This window comes from Cygnus atratus, chromosome 6 (assembly GCF_013377495.2).
Source record: "Cygnus atratus isolate AKBS03 ecotype Queensland, Australia chromosome 6, CAtr_DNAZoo_HiC_assembly, whole genome shotgun sequence".
Classification (NCBI taxonomy): Eukaryota; Metazoa; Chordata; class Aves; order Anseriformes; family Anatidae; genus Cygnus; species Cygnus atratus.
The window spans coordinates 12,522,150-12,534,292 of NC_066367.1; the positions used below are offsets into that span (position 1 = coordinate 12,522,150).

The 12,143-nt window shown below is 41.4% G+C and overlaps 1 protein-coding gene across 2 annotated transcripts; it reads right to left on the bottom strand.

The window, feature by feature from the left end:
- Positions 1–775: 775 nt before the first annotated feature.
- On the bottom strand, positions 776–12,123 carry SUMO1 (small ubiquitin like modifier 1). 2 transcript variants are annotated; one of them, XM_035570789.1, is made up of 5 exons: positions 11,873–12,123; positions 5,307–5,381; positions 4,112–4,189; positions 2,668–2,739; positions 776–1,649 (listed from the first exon to the last, which is right to left on the bottom strand). In XM_035570789.1, exons 1-5 carry the CDS (start codon positions 11,873–11,875, stop codon positions 1,581–1,583), a joined length of 297 nt encoding a protein of 98 aa, XP_035426682.1. In that variant the 5' UTR covers positions 11,876–12,123; the 3' UTR covers positions 776–1,580. The 2 variants fall into 2 exon arrangements, with proteins under 2 accessions (XP_035426682.1, XP_035426673.1); XM_035570780.2 differs by lacking the exon at positions 11,873–12,123 and adding an exon at positions 9,856–10,009.
- Positions 12,124–12,143: the final 20 nt, after the last annotated feature.

The following is a 12,143-nucleotide window of genomic DNA, read 5'->3' on the forward strand; positions in this document are numbered from 1 at the left end:
TTTCTTGGTGCAACTATGGGTACAAAAGTATTACTAGATCAGAAATAGGACAAAAAACAGAAGGAAAGAAAACTCATTTATAGTTTTACAGCAAGTGCCATAAAAACTGATCATTCAAAACCTATCTGCAACTTCTTCCAAGTATGCCAGCACTAAAATGGGCCTTTACATGAATTTGGCATTCATAAAATGAACTTGATTTACAAACCAAGCCAGGAACAAGTCCCTGCTTCTGCTTTTCAGCAGATATATAGGAGTACAGAAACCTTCTCTACGCTGCCCTGCCTATAATCTTCTGAGCTTTCATTCCCAATCACAGGTTCTCAGACTGACTATTTTGAACCTGCAACCAGCTATTAGATAAGTGGACCCTCAGTGAGGCCTCATGTACCATCTTCACACTTTCACGTCATCCACCACAGAGAAATTATTCAATGGTACCATAATCATATGAAATGTAGACATTAGAAACAGTCCTTGTATTTCCTTCCAAGTTGTCTTTTTCAGCCTAACCTTTGTTCATGAAGTGAAGCAGTACATAGCTATGTGAATATTCCCTAACAGGACAAGAAACAGCTAGTAGTATAAGTCACCTGCAAACCAAGCACAACTATTTTACTTGGGCAAGTAGAAAAAAGTAAATGCTTTTATACGAGGTATACTTACAGAGCGCAACTTTTTCTGCCTTCAATGTAGAGGTACTAGAAAAAGCGTGCCCCAATCATCACTTTTCACATTTTTACTCATTTCCAAACACTTAAAAAGAAAATACAAATTGTTTATAAAATTGTTTTTGTTGTTTATTTTAAATGAAGCTGGTACAGACAATGTCCATTCAAAACCCACGTCCCAGGCCAAAAGGTACAAACAAGAGTGTCAAAGTAACACCTGTTGTCTGCTGCAAACATCCTTGCATGAATACCTGCATGTACTAATTGCTATATGAAGTTAAAATACTTCTGGGATCTTCTGACAAGATTTAAGAATCATTAGGGTTTTCAATTCTATGTCTTCAGCAAAGCCATCTCTGGAGCAACGTACAGATGACAACAGTTCTAGCTTTTCCACTTCCAACTCTGATCTTCTTCGTTGGGCCATCAGCACAATTTAAGCAAAATAGCTCTGAGTTATGGATACACAATTTCTCCACAGTTTAGTTCTGAAAAACTTCATCTCGCACTGAAAGTTATAGTCCAGGAGTGAAACAGTCACACATCAAAACTTCAGGGCAGATATGGAAGTCATTAAGAACACTCGCCCACCTGGCAGATCTTACAACCTTCGTGCCTGAAATGCACGAACCTAGTGAACATACAAATGCATGTGTGTACATGTATTTCTAAAGGGGAGGGCAGAAGGGAAAAGGAGAGCAGGGTTGCAGCTGGATCACAAAAGTTCAGCACAATGAAAACAGAAACAATAGTGTATAATGAGCACGAGAATTCAAAATACCAGACGCTTGAAAATAAACTCCCAGAGATGGGGTGCCAGTTTCAATTCAGTGTTGAACACCACATTACAAAAGAACTATTATTTAAAAATAAAAAAGGATTAAGGGGAAAGAAAACAAACAGAAGGATCTAAACTGTTGAGTGACCCCCCGTCTGTTCCTGATAAACTTCAATCACATCTTCCTCCTCCATCCCCAGCTGTGAGAACAGAAAAAACAGCACAATTGTTATAAATCTGGTGTAATCTGTTATAATTCAGAGCAGGTCCTAGACAACCTATACAATGCTTTGTTGCGCTGTCCCATCGTAATTTGTCAAAAGACAAAGGGGTGATAAATTTTTTAATTAGTATTTCACTACCCATCACTCATTTTTATTTTTTATTTTTTCCTTTAATCATATACATCTCAGCACATCCCAAAGTCAAAGCAACAATCTGATCTGGAAAATCTAAATCTACTTGTGGAGCAGTACACACCAGCTTGGAGGTGGCTAGTTCTACTTTTCTCGTAACCCCTTCTTGGGTAATGGATGCACACGGACATAACCAACAACACAGTGCAGTATGCATAGTACTGCATAGTAGCACCAGCTGTGTAGCCATGTGGCTTATAAACAGCACACTATTACAGCACAAGACAGCTAAGACCTAAAACTTGCAACTCAAAGCCTGTTTGCAACTGTTCTCTCAAAGAAAATAACTTGTTGAATTTCACAGTGCACAAGTTGCTCTAATTTGTTCCAGAAGCTCATTATTGTAACTCAGTTTTTCTTCCTGCTTTATCATTACAATTGGTAAAAGTCACTGGACAGCAGAACTAACCTATTTTCTGTTTATTTACACTTCCATCTAATAAACGTGAACTAAATACATGTTTGTTCCAAAGTCAAACTGAAGGTCTATCTCAACAACTGACCAGTTCCCTTAGTCTTTTTTCCTCTGCTGAGTAACTACACCCTCCCTTCTGAGGGAATGTTACGCATGTAGGTCCAATTAATGTTTTTTCTAACCCGTGTATCAACCTTTTTAAAGATTCTAGTCAGACAAGTATAGTCAGACTACATTTGACTAAATATAGTCTAAGAAGGTTGGCTATATTTAAAGAAACATCTTCAATCAGATGAACGGGCTAGCAGAACAGATAAACTAACCAATTTTGTATTTAGTTTTTCCAGTGAACTCTCTATACATAACACTTTCTAGACAGAAACTCACCTCCTTGGGGGTATGATTATCAGTAATTCTCTGACCCTCAAAGAGAAACCTGAGTGAATTCATTGGAACACCCTAAAAAAAAAACACACAATAAAAATCAATTGAAACTTGCATGTATTCATAAGAAAACATTTTCAAGAAAACCACCACACATGAAAGCCAAAAAGGAAAGCATTAGTTCCTGTTACAAAGGGAGCTCAGCTATTCTGTTGCCTCCATGTAGACTATTAAGTGACTCAAGGAGAATGATAGTGCTGAACTGCATGTTTATTCTCAAGTTGCACTGGAGTTCTAGCTCAACAACTGGGAAGATTCCTCAGCTTTGTTTTGTACTGTTTTGTACGGCATGCCTGTGTTAAAGCTGAATACCATACTTCACCCCAGTAAGTACACTGAATGCCTCACCTTTTTCTCTTCTTTCCACTTACTTTACAAGCACAACAAACACAAATGAAATATGACCTGTTTTGGGCATCAATTACATCTCAAGTATTGCTTGCAAGTCTTTAGGCGTAACAATTCATAGAAAGGAAGGAAAAGCTCTTCACACTGCTCCAACAATCCCTCTTGGCCAATTTGGAAGAAATGTTTGTGGTCCCTCTAAGAGAAAGATTACTTGACATCAAAAACAGCAACTCTCCAGAATTCAGCCCAGGAGACAGATTTAGCTGTGTCTGTCGAAGCATGTATTTCTTGAAAGTAATCTGCACACATGCATCTCCAGTCAGTAAGAGTCCTGCATGAATAATTTCCAGTATCTGTTTTCAAGTTTCAAGTTCTTTGATGAATCCCAATTTTAAGAATTTGTATTTGGCTACAAGTATCTGATATTTAATCATTTCTTTCCTCCTCTAATAGGATAGCAAACCATATAGCAGCATGCAGATATCAGCATAAAAACACTGAAAATCTAATGTGAACAAGGTATTTCTACAGAATTGACAAGTTCAATTTGTATCAAAGTATTAAAATAAAGTATTTTGTATGATTATATCTGAATATAGTCATATATATTATATACGAAGTGAACTACAACATGAGTGCTCAAGAAAAGGCCGCACAAGGCATCTATCCCCAAAGCTGGGGGCAAACTAGGCCAGGGCTGCTGGAAATAGCAGCAGCAAATCCACAATATCTGCCACAGAACCTGGAAGTGAAGTTATAGTTATTGTCCTAGAACAGTAGTTACTATTTACCTACATCAACCATTAATATTGTGTATTTCTTCCGCTTAGGGCATAACAGGTAGCATTAATTGATGACCATATTAATGATAGTAATAGTGTCTAAGGCTGCCCTCATCTTAAGCTGCAGTCTTCTACAGCTTTGAGGGAATTTCATTTGGATCAAGAAAATTTTAAAGTAACTATAAACTCCTGTCCGGGCATTTTAAAAGGTAACTTCAACACAGCCACTATATATTCAGTATCATTGTTTCACAAACCTGTCTTTGACAGTACGATTCTTTGAGTTTCTTGAGGTGCGTTGTCATTTTCACCTTGAAGTGAATTTCACTGCTGTCCTAAGAACAGAAAAGAAAAAAGTTACTCTTTCTAGTAACTACTTATTTTATCTATGGTCATTTTAAGACCTTCATTGAGAAAAACTTACATAAAACTAGCACTGAACAGTTTAACCATCCATTACACAATTTTAACTATTCCTGTGCATACCTTAGGGGCTAAGTCATCCTAGAGGTTCATATTACGCACTCAATTCATTACTTTTGCAGGAAGTTCTATTTTAAAACAGGTGGCATAACATAACCTTCAGCTCACTACGGACATCTTTGGATTTAAAAGTACTAAATACCATACTTGTTTCAGTCTGTGCTCCCATCTTTAACCAGCTGATACTCTTAGAAAATCCAAACATACAGGGGACTTCTGCTTTAAGATTCCAAAAAACAAGTTAAAACTTGCATTTCAAATATATGTGAAACCTTGATCAATTACAGCAATTATCCAGAAGATACAGGCTGACCTGGCAACAGAACACTAACCTAAAACAAAATCTTAGGTTTCATTATTCCTTAGTCCTTTCTACCAGCTATAAGGTATGAATGAACTACATCTGTCAAAATGGCCACAGATAAAACAGACTACAAAAGGTTTTGCACAAAAATCTCGTGGGTCACGCTTAGCTTTTGAACGTGTTCCTGTCATTGCTGATTAAACCAGCAAGAGGTAGGTTAGTTTATGTCAGTCCTACTATAGGTCATCTGTCTCCAGTCAACAGCCTAGCAACCACACTAGTACTCCAACAAACAAAATTGAGTTAAATCAAATGATTTAGGGGTTCTTTGCAGAAAAGAAATTCTGTTCAAGAAGTATCTGGACATCTATTCAAACAACTTAAGTTCAGACTTGTAATTCACCACTTATTACCAACAAGCCTACCAACAAAATCTTCTTCCTATTCCTATCTAAGAGAGTTGATCTCACGGTTAGGGTACATGAACTCCAAAGACCTGAAGTTAAGACTATGCTAACACATTACCAGCAACTGGTAAATAGCTTTTTTGGGGGTTGGAGGGGAAGATGAGCATTGAAGAACTGAACGTATTAACTTCCATCTGTTCATTTCTATAACTCAAAAATTCACAGCATCCACCAAATGTCAGTTATGTAAAAACTCACCTGCCCAATGACTTTCAGTTTAATGTATTCCCCCTCTTTCTTATCTCCTAAGTCCTCAGCTGAAGGCTTTGCTTCCTGGAAAAAAAAACATTTCAAAAATCTGTAATCAAAATCCAACACTTATTTTCATTGGACAATACGATGGCTGCTGTATTAAATTCAAATTATTCAAGGTACTTCCTGTGTGTGTGAAAATAGTAACATAGAATTATGATAGGCTGTCTGCATGCAAGAAGTTAAAATGGAAGGAACATGAAGAACATGAGAAGGATCATTTGAAAAGACGACATGCAGAAATTGGAAATATGATTTTATACTAACTCCTAATCAAGCAGTCAGCAAAAAAATAGCAAGCGTACCAAGAGACTCAGGTACTTGACAAAAATGGACAGCACGAGTAAACAGAAAACACTTATGACACCGTATCAGCGTGAAGAGTGAACCGTGAAACATTTTTCCATCTAATCGCATCAACAGCAGTTACTGCTTTCAAAAGGACAGTAAGCTGCCTTTTCTCTTATGACAAAAAAACATCAATTAACAGCATCCTTCTGGCATGTTTGTTACGAGATTAATTCTTAAAAGTTAAAGTTGTACTTCTAAGAGCTACAATGTTTTGATATCTTTCCAGGATAAGAATTAATTGTACAGGCAAGTTTGATTCAACAATTCAAGCACTGGCGCTCTTCAACTTGGTTTAAGTATTACATTCTATAAGGCATGAATCAAGGACAAAGTTTTCATGTTCACTGCTGATAGATCAGACAAGCCAAAAATCAGGCATTATTAACCCTATTCCTTGCCTGTCACTACATATTTTGGATGAGGCCTTTGGTTACATTCCATTATAACACAAAGGGGTCTTACGCAGACATTGCTGCAGATCCAGATGGTGCTTGATGAAAAACCTCCCAAGAAACAATGATACTGTGCTGATCATATTTCAAATCTACCTTTTATATTCTATTGCTTATCACAGTAGACAAAATAAGCAGAATATGTACAGGTACCTAAGGCTTATGTTTTCCTAAACTGGGGCTTTTTTGCTGAGTATGTAGAAATATCATGGACTCCACCTGGCCTGAATTTTGTTTTTTTTAAATACCCACCCGGCACAACCTGGACTGCTGGGACTGATTTATTACTCTTCGAGCTCAAACCAAGAATCAACCTCAAGCCTTCAAGAAACTAAACACTCTCTCAGGTCTCCAAGCAAGTCATTTTTGAAGCATTAAAGGAGTCTTCAGCAGTAACAGCAACCAGGCTCCCCAAAGTTTTTCCTTTCTATCATATCTGAACTCTAATCTCATGGGACTATTTTCAGGAATAAAGATATGCTGGCTTCCAGTCCTGACTCAGAGGGGGAAAAAAAAAAAAAAAAAGCAATAACCTGAGACCTGTTTTGATAACTTGCACAGACAGCATTTTTACTGTCTACATGCACGATTACTAACCTCAAGGAATTAGAAAGACTCAGATCTCTACTGATGCAAAGTATGTAACATATTGTCTCCTGTTTTTGCAATCACTTGAAGAATTTATAAGAACATCCTGTCTTTTTACATGACATTTCCTATCAGTCAGTTTACCTTTGCATAAGAACTGAATTGCACAGCAGCATATTATCCCAACAGTAGAGGTATTTGTAATAGTTTATGCACTTCTAGGCATTGTACTATTGACCTATTTAGCCCTCCCAAACAAATCATCTTGTAGAAGGTATAACAAAATATCATTACTACTATAGCAGCACCTCTGGCCAATACAATTGGAAAGGAGGGATTCCTAAGATATTTGATCCCCACTCTCAGGGAAATAAGACTCAAGTACCAAGAATTAATAGGGAAAGCTGCAAACAGTAGAAAAAGTAGAGGGAATCAGAGTCCTGAAACACCATAACATAAAGGTGCTTGTTTAAAGCCGCAGAAACCTCCCACCCACAAAAATCAGGGCAAAGACAGAATTTCAGGAAAAGAGAAATTGGATAAAACCAGTATTGACCAAAAAGTTTGTTTTTTTAAAAACAAAAGGTTTGAAACCAGAGTACAAAACCCATCAAGACTGAAACAGCTCCTTGCATTTTGTCAGTGCTAGCTATACTGCCAGTCAATGCCAAATGGTAAAGCCAGTAACAACAACAACAAAACACACTTAAGAACAAAGAAAGCAAGGAGATAGCAAGTTACTAAACTACTACCACTGGCTAACAAAATCCCGGATAAACAATCCACAAGCAAACCTCCAGACTTTTACTCGCACTGTGAAAAGAACTAGTGTTTATTGGAGCATCACGAAACCTTACATTAAATGAAAAAAGGAAAAAAGCACCACACAAACAGCACAGGAATACCACAATGCTAAGTTCTAACTTTACATTAGATCCCTAAAGTTTTAAAGGCTTTGTCCCACAACTTAACCTAAGTAGCACAACGTGAAGTAATATCTCACATTGCTATCAACACCAATCTCACGACCTTAAAACATCTGAAGTTTCTTGGATGAAATGCACTGAGCGTGCCAGGTATTTGCTGTTGCAGCTAACAGAACCACAAAACAAGCATTGTAAAGTTGTAGGTTGCGGATTTCCTCCTCCAGTTTTCTGAAGTGCTCAAACTTCAATGTCCAAGGCTTACAAAGAACGTACTCAGTATACTTTAGAACTTCTAAACTCAAAATTATAGAAGGAATAAGATTACAACACTTCCTAACCCAGCAAATAAACTCTTACATTTGTTACAGGAATGAAAAATTACATAGCATTGTATTTGCAGTACGTGAAAAGAAAAAATGCCTGCAGCTAGATTCAATTAGAGCAAGAACAGCCCAAGATTCTTCATGGTAGAGATTTTTTTTTTTTCCTCTGCCAAGATCCCACCAAGCAGCTATGTGTTTTTTGAAGTTTGCCCTTTTTACAAGTACTTTTCTTTATCAAAAAAGTTAATTTCCTATTGGAATCAAAGTAACTAAATCAAGTACACTTCTTGATTTATACCTAAAAGGACAAGCCAAAATTACAACTAGGGACAAATGGTGTAATCTTAAGAACTTAATTCCAGGTCCCCAAGGAATACATAGCAAGCAATGCACAATTCTAGGCAATTTGATTATTCCAGTGGGCTTGATAAACAAACGAATATGACCTACTGTTGTGCATTACTGTACATTTCATGGGTGCTTCAGCAGCTGTTTAGCTCTTGTTGCACAGTCCCCCCCCAACAGTGTGATACAATATATGATAATGTTTATCTTATCTCTCTCCAATAAATAAACAAATAAGGGTCATTAGCCAAAGCCCTTTAAGATACGTACTCAAAAAAGGGCAACATATACAGTGAATTTTATACACTTCAAGCAGCTCCAAAGAGCAAACATGTATATGTTATGTATGTGTTTTAGCAGGACTGGGCTGGAAAAGGAATTACCTAATGAAAGCTGCTCTGTGTTAAAACATGCCTTAGCTCACAAACGCAGAGCACTACAGAATGGGTCATGTGAAGACCGGCCTACAAAGTCTAGTTCAGAATTTACTTTTTCTTCACATGCAGCCACTTTCGTACATTTCACTATACAGGCAGCACACCCTAACTAGTTTCAGCAATAAGCTGTGCTTATAGCTGCACACTCGGGGGCAGAGAGAGGCAATAGCATCCTCACCCGCAGAGCTGCACGGGGCTTGAAAGGCAGGGGTCAGGGGAAGAAAACCACCAGCACATACAGCACTGGTTTCTATTCACGGGTCACAACATATCAAGGTTATTCTGCTAAGGAGACACAGTATATACTAAGTTTTCAATACTTTTAATTTCCTGGCTGGCACTGAAACTATTCTCGACTTCATAGCATTGCAGGAAACATTTGTAGACACTGACATTGATTTTTCCAAATTCAGATTGTCACGGCAACGTTAAAAAAACACTGCCATCTGAAAGCAATAGAAGAGATCAAGTGAAACAGAACACAAATTAAAATTGGAATGCTGTTTTAACTTTCCACCAGCAGGCCACATAGCCTAAAGCCATAGATACAGCAAAGGACTGTACGTGTGCCGTGCCAAGCGAGGCAGGAACTTGCCGTACGAGCAACTATTCGCGTCCCTGCCTGGGAAGTCGCAACCAGCAGCAACACAGCGAGGTACGAGAAGAGAGGGCAGGACAGGGTCCCGGTGGAGGACTAGAGGTTTGATGTAGGCAATGCCGAACGGGGAAGGCTTGGGCTCTTCTCCTTCCTTTTCCGCTCCCCAGGCGGACGGAGGAGCTGGCAGGCCAGGCCAGCTCCAGGGGAGCAGCGTCCTACCGCACGGCCGGGAAGCGGAAAACGAAAGGAAGCGGCTGCTGTGCAGCGAAGCCCCGCTCCCGGGGCGCTCCCGGCCCCATCCGAGGAGCAGACCGGGGGCGGAGAGCGGGGCGCCCCCCCACGAGTCCCCCGGCCCCGCGGTCCGCAGGGGGCGGCCGGGCAGCTCCTCCGCCGCCCCCCGGGGCCGCGCGGCCCCCCGCCGCCGCTCCTTCCCCTCCGCCGGCGGCTCCCCGGGCCGGGCCGGGGGCGACCGTACCTGGTCAGACATGGCTCGGCCCCGGGGCGTGCGGCAGGCTCGGCTGGGCCGCTGCAGGCGCTCGGCTCCTTTCTCTGCCCGCAGCGCAAACACAGGCCGCGGCGCGGGCGGGATTTCCTGTGCGCCTGAGCTCACTTCCCGCACGGCCGCCCCACGGCTCCTCCCCGCCCGCCGCCCCCGGAGGCCCCCCCGAGCCCCGGCGGCCTCCCCCGAGCTGCTCGTGGCCCTCCGGGGCGGGCGGCGGGGAGGGGAGCGCTTCGCTCCGAGCGGCCGGCCCGAAAAAAGGCAGGAAAAGGGTAACGGTAGCGTAAAATAGCTCCGCAGAAAGAGGAGATTCGTGACCGCTAGGTAGGTTAGCTTTACCAGCTGCTTTGGGGGAAGGGTAGGAGGCATCGCTGGACAGAGCATATCGAGCCACATTGTCTTCGACCTCCATTTACTGGGTTCTTCTGTAAGACCAACTACTGAAGCAGCTGCACTTTGTATCAGCGCTGCTGTGCCTCCCTGACTGAAAGACGTGCTCCAAGTGTGACAACGTCAGGAGATACACCTTCATTAGCCAGTGAAGCACTACACAGTATTTAAACACGTGCGAATGAGTTTTAAACACAACTGCTAAACCCCATCAGAATTAAGAAAAAAGTTAGAAGACACGCTCTACACAGAGTAATAACATTAAGATGACTTTTCTCATACAAGACCTGGCAGGCAGGAAAGCCAAATTTATTGATACTACACCAAGCTGACAGTAAAAGCAAATTACGCGTTCAAAAACACTATGGAAACCAACCAAATAAGCCATTTAAGGGCTTTAAAGCAACATACGGTACTAAAACAGTTAAAAAGAACATACTTAATATTACCGTAAACAGTGTTACTACTCACAAACAAAGACAGTTTTAAAAGCAGAAGAGGAGCCTTATAGTGATATCACTACAGCCTCAGACTCTGGCATGAAACTTAAGTGCAATTCTTAACGTTACTCATTGTTCCATACAATTCTGTAATAACAACTAAAGCTCCCACGACCCAGAGTTCAGTTACCTATCCCTATGCACAACATAAAGGCACAACAATGAAATCTGCATACATGCTAAGTATCCACAATGCTGACTCTCTGCCCCTCGTTACTCACTGTGGTTACAGATATGTTACATCCCCAGGGCACAAACCATATTGGTGCAGTACCTGCAAAACTGGTCTCTGTTCAGCCCATAAGACACAGGCATGTCAACAAAATTCATAGTTTTATTTTTTAGCAGCCTAAACACAACAGAGAACGCATTTAAAAATAAAAATAACACTTTTAAAAAGACTAAATGTACACACCCAAGCCTCCTCCCCAAAAACCCAAAGCCCTTCTTCCTACTGCAGCCACCACCAACGCTGCATTACCTCCTTTAATAACCTCACTTAATTCTCAGGTGTATTATAACTTCTCTAATTTCTCTCATTTGCAACTACTGTCAAACAGCTGAAATCAATAACATTCACCTCTGTTAATTCGAATGGAAGTTTAACTTCCTTCTCCACAGCTGTGCATGCAGTTCAAGAGGCAAGTGGTGTAGCATTTTTAAACCTACTGGCCCACCTATGTTGCACAAAGGCTCTCCAGCCTGTTGAAAACAGCTTTCTTAAAACCAAACTTCAACCTACACAATAATCCGTAATCTCATAATAGCAGTGCAGTTGTTTGGGAGGGGTTAGTGCTGGCAGAAAGGATGAACACCATGTTCTAAGCGAGTCCCTGAGCCAGCAGCACTAAAGCAGCGTTTTAGAAGTAGAGAACCTGGAAATTGCCTTTTTAGCTGAGTGTCACCTCTCTGGTAATGTTATGAGTTCTTGGACATAATTTGGTTACAGTGTCTAAAGTACAAAAGTCTCTCCGTGTGAAAAAACGGGGATTATGTGTAACCCTGTACTTCTCTGGCTGTTGACTTTCCGGCGTAGCTCTTACACAGGGCCGGCAGAGGCAGTAAGGCAGCACTGACTCATAGGAACGCTCTACGAAACGCACCATCAGCCCCCGGTGTTAATCAAGCCCAAGCATCGCTCCCTTCCTGCGGGCACGAAGCGCTCTGCCTGCGGTCGGTGCAGGTAACGGTGACCACAACAGCAGCGGGGGTTTCACAGGGCGAGGGCTGGCTGTGCCCTTACTCCAGCGGCGTGCCGGCCCCCAGCCCAGCAGCGGCCGAGCCCCGCGGGCACGCCGCAGGCGCTCCGCAGCCGGTAGGTGGCAGCGGCGCCGGGCGCGCTCCCGCCCGCCACGTGTCCCGCGGGAGCGCGCA